Here is an 8,867-nt window from a genome sequence, read left to right as displayed (position 1 = left end):
TCAATAATGAAGCATCCAAAACACAAGTAAATCCATAAACATCTATCCAAAATTAAAAGAATCACAAGGTAGTCTATGCTATATCAATATAGTCTATCGATGCACAAAAGGAAACATGATTCAAGGAGGGGCACTACATCTTGGCTTGTGTCAACTTATTTGTCCTTTCTATTCCTTGGCGCATATTTATTGTAGGTCAAAGTAACCCCTCATGACCTCACTCACCTATCTTTTCATTCAACCTATTTATTGAATAATTTGGCTATGGGCTGGGAGTATTGAATAATTTTTGCATTTTATAGAAACTATGAAGTACTAATTCTATCGTTACTAACTTGATTTGGAGCTTTATGTGTGTTCATATGTTCATTTTTACCTTCATGATCATTAGTGTAATCAAACCATAATCCTCTAGATGTCGAATATGTATCAAATTAGAGGATATCCATTCTTTCAATCTCCCAAAATGATTAAAATTTGGTCAAAATTCATATCTATGTAGGGGTCATGCATTTATAACTATGTATCTAAAGTCTTGGCATATGTAAGGGAAACATAAGTATACTTTTCAATAAGAATGAGGAATCGGGCCTCAACTCTATGCTATGATTCTAGTAGCTTGTGAATTTTAGATAGTTCTAATTTCACCAAAATTATCTTATCTATCGAATATCTTAGCAATTTAAAAGGTACATTCTCAAATCCCTTTATTTTGATATATGAATTATTTTATATTGTATAAACTATTAATGCTATTATATTTTCACAATCCATGTTGTAATTCTTTTGATGCTTCTAGATTCGACTGTGTGAAATTTTTTATCATCAATGTTTTGAATCACACTCCATGATTCTTTGAAGAATCATGGAGTGTGATTCAAAACATTGATGATAAAAAATTTCACACAGTCGAATCCAGAAGCATCAAAAGAATTGTATAAACTAGTTACCATGCTTTCTTATCCCTAAAGAAGATTTTGTTGATAATATATATTATTTATCTCCTTCCATGAATGTCAACAACCACATAGAGAAGACATTACTAGTTCACTTTGATAATGTATCATTAATTAATTGTGTTCTAACTAAGCATGGTGTTCATATACCAATACCTATCATGATTGCAAACCCATTTTACCTCTCTTTCTAATCCTTAAAACGTAAACCTCCCTACTAAAGAATAAACCAAACAGGAGGTCCTATAGAAACATTTGTTGTCTTCACGTGTTGTCAACTGCTTGTTTAGGTTGTCAATAATGATCTTTAAGTAGTATAACATACTTTCTCCAATAAATATGGTAGTCATATATAGGTTCAATCATTGTTCACATGTAGAAGAAAAGGGAAGTTCCATCACTTTTCTCAATAGAGTGATTATGTCACCAATTTCCTATTGGAAAGCATTGCTATACAAGGTCTTAGGCAATTTAGTGACAATAGCCTTTGGATGTTCCATACATCTTGTGTTAATATTCCTTTAACATTCATCCATATCAATATGGAATTCTCTCTACCTTATCTCATTTAATGGTCCCTACCTTAGTGTCGAATGGGATGTTGAAAATGTCTCTTATGGAATATGTTGACAAGCCTACCTTAATTCTTCCTTTTACAATCACCACTCTTTCCATAAGATCATAATGCTTGACACATTCCACTACCAATTTTGGACATTATACTAAAGTGGGAAAGCTTGCAGCTTTGTCCAATCCACTGTTCACTATCTTTCTTTGCTTTGCCATTTACATTTGCACTAGCCATCTTTGTTTGAAATCAACTAAATTGATATGTCCTAGATCTCTATTTAAAATATTTTCCAATATAGAAGTAATCTAAGACTTAAGAGTGACTCCTTTGAATTTATACTTCATTGCTTTTGTTGTAGACGTCATTGATTTTTATAATTCAAGATTTAAATCATCCATCACTTAATCCATATTAACTTTTCAAAGTTAGGGAACTTTAGAACTAGACATATTAACCTTTTTAGTCTTGTGGTAATTTCCATTAGAAGTGCAATTTAGTTAAAAGTGAAGTTCATATGGAAATGAAATTGAACAGTGAATTTTTGCAAGGTTGTGGAATTTACATTGGAAGCAAAGTTTTATATGCAGGACAAGTCAGGTTTGGACGGGCACAAAAATTCTACAAGTAAATTGCATGAATTTGTTCCCAAAACATATTTTATTAAAGAAAATAATGTTCTGATGAAGGTTGCCTCTTTGCAAAAGTTGTGAGCTTTTTATACTGAAGTGAAATTTCATGTGAGTAGAATTTATATTCATATGAGGATCAAAACTCCACAAGGGTTGTGGGAATTTAATTCTCCAGTAAAGTTTTAGGGCATTTAAGATATAGTATTTTTGTGTCTTTTTCCAACCTTGTTGATTTGTAGGACAATGTTCATGTTACTACACATAAGATAGCTTGTCAATGGTTCAAATTAGATTTTCCATGTAATGTAAAATAAACCATCCAAAATATGAAAATCTATTTCTAATGGAATCATCTTTGATTGGTTTTGCCTTTTTGTTGTTTTATTGAAAGCTAAGACATATGTAATGTTTAAATCCAACCATTTAAGTTTTCAACGTTAATATTACCCTATATGCTTGAGGAAGGAAAGCAAATGCTAAAAGTCTTATTTTACTAAATGCCTTTCTTGTTGTTTCTAGGGTTCAATATAGTTGTTTCCTTGAGTTGGTTGGTACTGCAAATGACCTTAGCAATAGGGTCTCTCATGTTTAGATTCTTTTAATCTTCTTTTGTTTGGTTGTTGATTGTTTGTGCTCTCTTTTAGTAGTGTTTTACGGATTCGAACAAAATCCATTTGTATAAGGTTTTGGGTCCCTCAAAACCTATTTTGAACCCCAGGGGAGAGGACCTAGTAGTTTAATGTGTTCCAATTGTTGTGATAGAATTTGTTGATTTAATACCCATACTTGTTGATTTAATGTCCAATTTTTTGACAACATTGCACTAATAGCTATGACTTTAAAGTTGTTATTGCTGGTGATGATTACTAATAACTGAATGAAATGTACCCTTAGTTATAAAAAAAACCAATCATGTGATGCCACATCAGCTACACAAGTATTGAGACCTCTTTTTGCATGACTACTAGTCTCACCTTTTTCTTGGGCTGTTTTGGATACCTTGGCAAAAAGTATGCTGATGTGGTCTTGAAATCTTAGTTATAAGCAGAAGACTTGCCAAGTAAATTGCCGTAAAAAATGAGAGTGATATAAAATTTTCATGTATAATTTTGAGAAGCATGAAGTTAGAGTGCATAACTACTAGATCCTCTCCCCTAATCAAAAACAATAATATTACCTTAATTACACCTTTTATCTAAATTTAAGGTTTTCTTGACTTTTCCTATTTCTTAAACAATGCCTAAATGAAATTTGTATTTTGCAACAAAATTTACATTTTTTTAAATGAAATTACGTTAGAAAGACATCCTAATTAAAAGATTTCCTTAGAAGATGTGATAGGGTACAAACCTTTTTAGTCTTAATTTCACTCCACCTACTAATGTCTTTGTAAGTACTTCCTTCAACAGCTCCTTTACTTTCCTGTCACACTCTCTTCTTCTTGCTTATGGTTGCAGCAATCGCAGTTGTTCATTCAAACTGCATTTTTTGGGATGCCCGAATTCACAAGCTCTCAATTTTGTTTCAAATTATGATAACGTGCTGATTAAATCATCAAAAATATCTTATATTTTGAGTAAGTGAGTAATTAAAGCGTAGAGTGGGAAAAGGTGATTGCAGGAATTTCTTATGGAAGTGCAAGTGAAGTTCATAATGTTCAGTATACTTTTGTAGTTTCACAAGTTATGTTTGTGGGTTCTTTAAAAGATTTTCATTATTTACTTTGCTTGAAATCATAAGGTGAAATTAAGCTCCAAGTTCACCATTTTCAGTAGGAAGGTCAGACTCTGCGAGTCATGAAGTTCTAAAAAGAACTGAAGATCATTTTAAATATTCTTTCAAATTAAATCATTAAAATCAATCTTTTTCGACTCTTGAACAATTGTTGGGAGACTAAAATTGTTGATACCAAGAACCAATCTAAATCTAAAGAAACAAAGAGAATCCTCATTTTGTTAAAGGTAAAATGGGGTATTTTGTGAGATGCACAAGTGTTAGTATTTATACACCTCAACTCATTTTCACTTTTTTAATTGATCTATATAAATTTTAAAAATAAGACATAATTTGTGACATTATAAATAATTCTAATATCACAATGATTTTTTTCAAACTATTTTTGGTGAAATTTAATTTTGAGTGTTCATACATATAAATCTACATACCACAAACTAAATCTTGAAATGAATTCAAATGCCTACCATACATTTAAAAGGTTTTTTTCTAAAACAATGTCAATTTTTTAAAAAATAAATAAATAAATTTAACAAAGTTAGAAAAAAGTTCCATATTATATCTTTCTCCATAATTGTGCATTTAAAAGTATGATCAAATGTTGTTTTTTCATTTCTAAAGTAAATTAAACCTTTAGATCTTAGGTTGTTTCCACCTAAACCTTTATCACTTTTACTTTTCTTTTTTAAAATAGTTCCAAAAAGCTTCTTGAGTAAAGAATAAACCATGTTAGTCCTCTAATTTGAAGGCTTACTTTTGTGTTTAGGTAATGAAGTTTTAGGTAATTACAATTCATCATTAAGAAATCTTATTTTAAGTGTTAGATAAAGTTGGATATGTAGGTTTGCATTCCTACAAATCTTAAAAAGTCCACTTAAACAATCTCAATACTTGTTTAACTTTTTATGGAGTTAGATATGTAGGTTTAGAGTTCACCTACAAATCTTAAAACTCTACTTAACAATTCTAAATATTTTTTGTTTTAATTTTTATATACTTTTATTTATCCCATCTTTGATGAATTTAGCTAAAAAGTCTTACAATCAATAGCATAGTTACAAAATGTTACCATTTGTCTCATCAAAGTTGATATGAACAAAATACAATTGCTTAGTATAACATTTCTAGTGATATATATCACTTTGAGAGATAGAGTTATGTTTTGAGGGTGTTTGTAGAGATATAAGAGTGTGTTGTTTATTCATGATTAGTTTTTTAAATTAAAGTTACTTCATTTTATTGATTGATATTTGAAAATTTGAACAACTTTTGATCTTTTTTAACTTCAGAATTTATTGAAACAAAAAGTGAAAATATTTGCAAGAGTTTAATCTTAATTGATTGACAAAAGAAAATTTATTATTCTAGGTAGTGCATTAAAAAATAGTTTCACAAGTTTAATTCAAATTTATTAATATAAAAAATAAACTTGTTTATAACAAATTAATACAAAACAAGGTTTATAATTCCAAAGATTCAAAACTTGAACTTGTTTAAAAGAGTTCAATGTTAAAGAGGAGAAAGATGAAATTAAAGATCAAGATTATTCAACACTACTAATTTCATTTCCAAATAAAAGTAGAAGACATATTGAATAAAATTTAATTAATGCAATTAACATTAGTTTAGATTTAAAGATACATAATACTAATAATAGAAAAGTTGGAATATCAAGATAGTCTACATGAATATATGCAACTACTACTAAACAAACACAAATAACAACTAAATAACAATAAATTTATAAAAAATATTTGTTATTTATATTAAAACAATCAAAACTATCAAAACAATCTATCATAGATGCTTTGGTTTTATGATGTACAAGCATTGTGATTAAAAAGTAGAGAAATGTAATTTTCACAATAGAAATTTTCACAATCTATTGTAAAAGAATTAGTATGTTTCTGTAAAAATTAAAGACTTTTTGAATCAATATTTTGATTCAAACTCCATTGATCAATCAAAAATATGTTTGTCTCCCTGAAAATGGATAATATAACTTGATCTAAAAAGTAATTAAAAAATTCTTAAATTTTTACCACAAATATATTAAATCATTGTGATCAAAAGTTGTACCCACAATAAAACATGAAATCTAAATTATAGTTATAACCATTTTTTTTTTTAATAGTTAAAAAATAATGATTCAATAATAAATAGATAGCATGACAAGCTTGTCAGCTTAAATGAATACTAGTTGCCAAATGAATGACAGATTGTTATGGAATATCACTATTGACACAAACAATAAACTCTTACACATTTGAATCAGAAACAACATATTTTAACTAACACAAGACAGATTGTTATGAAATATCACTATTGACACACACAATAAACTCTTACACATTTGAATCAGAAGCAACATATTTTAACTAACATAAATCTAAAGATCGCATAAAAACAAAGATATCAACATCTAAACAATCTATTTTTTTTCACCAAAACAAATAATTTTTTATTTTAAAAACAACAAAAGAAACTCAGAATAAACTCCTTATTTTGGATTCATTACTGCCCTTATTGTACGGCCGGTTATTACATCAACAAAACAAACAAAAAAGTCTGTCACAAAAATTTGTTACTTACCTTACTAAGGAAACTTTGAGACATTATTTTCATGGAGTGTATACAGAAGTATATTTATTATTTAGCCATTCCCATATAAAACAAACAGGAATAAATAAAAATAAAAAATGCAACAGACAAGATTCGTTTTCAAAAACCATTTGCAGAGATAAATAAAAATACAATACAAGCCAAAAGAAGCTTTTCATTCATGTTACAGTATACATAGTAAAACTTGGTTCTCTGTTTAATCTTCCACCAAACAACCCCCCAACCAGCTCTGCAACACACACCACAACCACAACCTGACATATCTTCTCCCACAATCATATACAGTATAAGGTTAGCTCTATTTCTTTTATCTATTTCTCTTTCGGTTTTACAGATTACAGTAAAGTCTGTGTCCTCAGCAAACAAAGTCTATGTTAGAACAAAAAAGGAAAGAAAGAAAAGGTGTAAAATCCTCCCTTTCTACATGTTGACAGGAATTTTATGCATGGAGAACATGGAGTCCAGGTCCGGAGGAATGAAAAACCCCGTCAATGGCACGGAATGAAACCTTGAACTGACTCTGCGCTTTCTCGGAGCAGGTGGACATGGCAAATGCTCTGGTATTTTGTACTCCTTTGCCTTTGGCGTAGTGCAAATCTCCTCTTCATTTGTATTCAAAATATTGTCGGTGCTGCTGGCCTTTTCCACCGGCTTTGAAGCTCTGAAGACGGAACACGGAGAACCAGAGGAAGAAGAAGAGGAAGAAAATGAAGCGGCAGACGAGGAAGAAAATGAAGCAGACGAAGAGGAGCAGGTGACTATTGGCCTTAAAGTGAACGACTTTGGAAAAGTATCCCGCCTTTCGGAAGATATCTCTTCATCTTGAAAAGTAGATGAAGTTTTGTCGGTTGGAATCACAAAACCCTCGCCGTCAGCACAGCTCCCTGTGTCGGAAGCCATAGATTTAAATAACAAGAATGAACAATAAAGCTCCAGCAGCAGCAGCTTTATGCTGCAAATACGAAGGAGCCTGTAAGGCACCGACCTTTAGCTTTCTGTTGCAAGCGCTACGGTCACGGTGCGGCTTCAGTAACTTCTTTATGGCAGAATATGGTAGACGAGAAGCTTCGAACCAGTGCAGGGACTTAGCAGTTTGCAGCTTTCGGATGTTAAAGTACGAGCTTCTCCTGCACACTTTTCAGTTTATGACGCCGAGCTCAAAATCTCTCACAAACACTAAATAAAACCTTTACAGATGCCGAAAAAACTCCAGACAAATAAAAATTCTGCGTTCTGAGAAGAGCAGAAATGCACGCGGAAGCTGAAAAGTAAACCCTACTGCTCCAAATTTTCTCCTCAGGAAACGCTTGGAGCCCTAACAGACATGAACAGGCTCAACTTCCAGAATCTGCCTCTAAAATCTGCAACGTAAGCTGAAATTGACCAAATTTTTCTTTACTCGCACTTTTCCTTCACTACAACAACTCCTTATGCCAAAGGCGGCTAAAGAAACATGAAAGTGCAGCGCGTAAGCCAGACGACTTCGCCAATAGCTCTCAAACCTCAAACCCTGCAAAAATTCAATTTTTTTCCAAGCAGCGCTCAGAAAATGTTATGAAACTCTCAGAAGACGTACATTTGAAGATTACGCGCTTCAAATCCAATCGTGTGATGAAAATGTGTAGAGATCTTGGTTTTGACGCGTTCTCTATATCGAAGCAGGGGCTGTGACAGCGGCTGCCCGTAAATGCTGCCCGGGTAGGGCAGCCATTAACTTGACCACAGTTAACAGATAGCTCGAGGTTCGAACCCCGGGTCGGTGTTAAGCGCCGCCAACATAATTGTGGTGGACGACTGCTTGGTCGTGGTATTACCACTCTTCATTTACTACGTCGGTGACGGAGGTTTTGTTGACGGTAACGGTAACGGTAACGGCAGATGAATGTTTTTTCTCAACGTTACGGCCAATCCATCAACATGAATGTGGCATGATGCATAAATACATCCATACATCAATTGACATGGGTCATGGTAACAGGTTTGAGATTCTAACCCTTTTCTTTTTGCCTTTAGATTTCAACTTAAAAAGCTTTTTAATTCTTTTCAGCTTATTTCAATAAAAATAAAACTTTTTGTAAGGAAAACATTTACGTATTAGTACAAAAATTTGGGGAACACGATTTTGTAATAATTTTCCATCACAAGAAAGTTTGTCGACTTTGTGCCTTGGCGGGCTACCCTCCTAGAGGACTTAGTCAAACTGACATGAGTTATTTAGCTAGGATTGGAATTTGTTTTTTATATATTTAGATTTATGTGGGTCGTCATCAAGACTTTCTTCATGTTGGCGTGGGGGAGGTTGGTTTCACAAAGGATCTTCATAATCCTCAAATGGAGAAATACATGAGTAAAACA

General features: G+C 31.9%; 1 protein-coding gene across 1 annotated transcript; it reads right to left on the bottom strand.

Moving 5' to 3' along the window:
- Positions 1 to 6,631: 6,631 nt before the first annotated feature.
- LOC131046159 (cyclin-dependent protein kinase inhibitor SMR15) lies at positions 6,632 to 8,241 on the bottom strand. Its single transcript, XM_057979830.2, has one exon. The coding sequence runs from the start codon at positions 7,410 to 7,412 to the stop codon at positions 6,933 to 6,935; it is 480 nt and encodes a 159-aa protein (XP_057835813.1). The 5' UTR covers positions 7,413 to 8,241; the 3' UTR covers positions 6,632 to 6,932.
- Positions 8,242 to 8,867: the final 626 nt, after the last annotated feature.

This window comes from Cryptomeria japonica, chromosome 4 (genome assembly GCF_030272615.1).
Source record: "Cryptomeria japonica chromosome 4, Sugi_1.0, whole genome shotgun sequence".
In the NCBI taxonomy this organism is placed as follows: Eukaryota; Viridiplantae; Streptophyta; class Pinopsida; order Cupressales; family Cupressaceae; genus Cryptomeria; species Cryptomeria japonica.
This window is presented reverse-complemented; position numbering and strand designations above follow the sequence as displayed.

Excerpts from the sequence above, each read along its gene's own strand:
- LOC131046159 (XM_057979830.2), bottom strand. The coding sequence starts at position 7,412 with ATGGCTTCCGACACAGGGAGCTGTGCTGACGGCGAGGGTTTTGTGATT.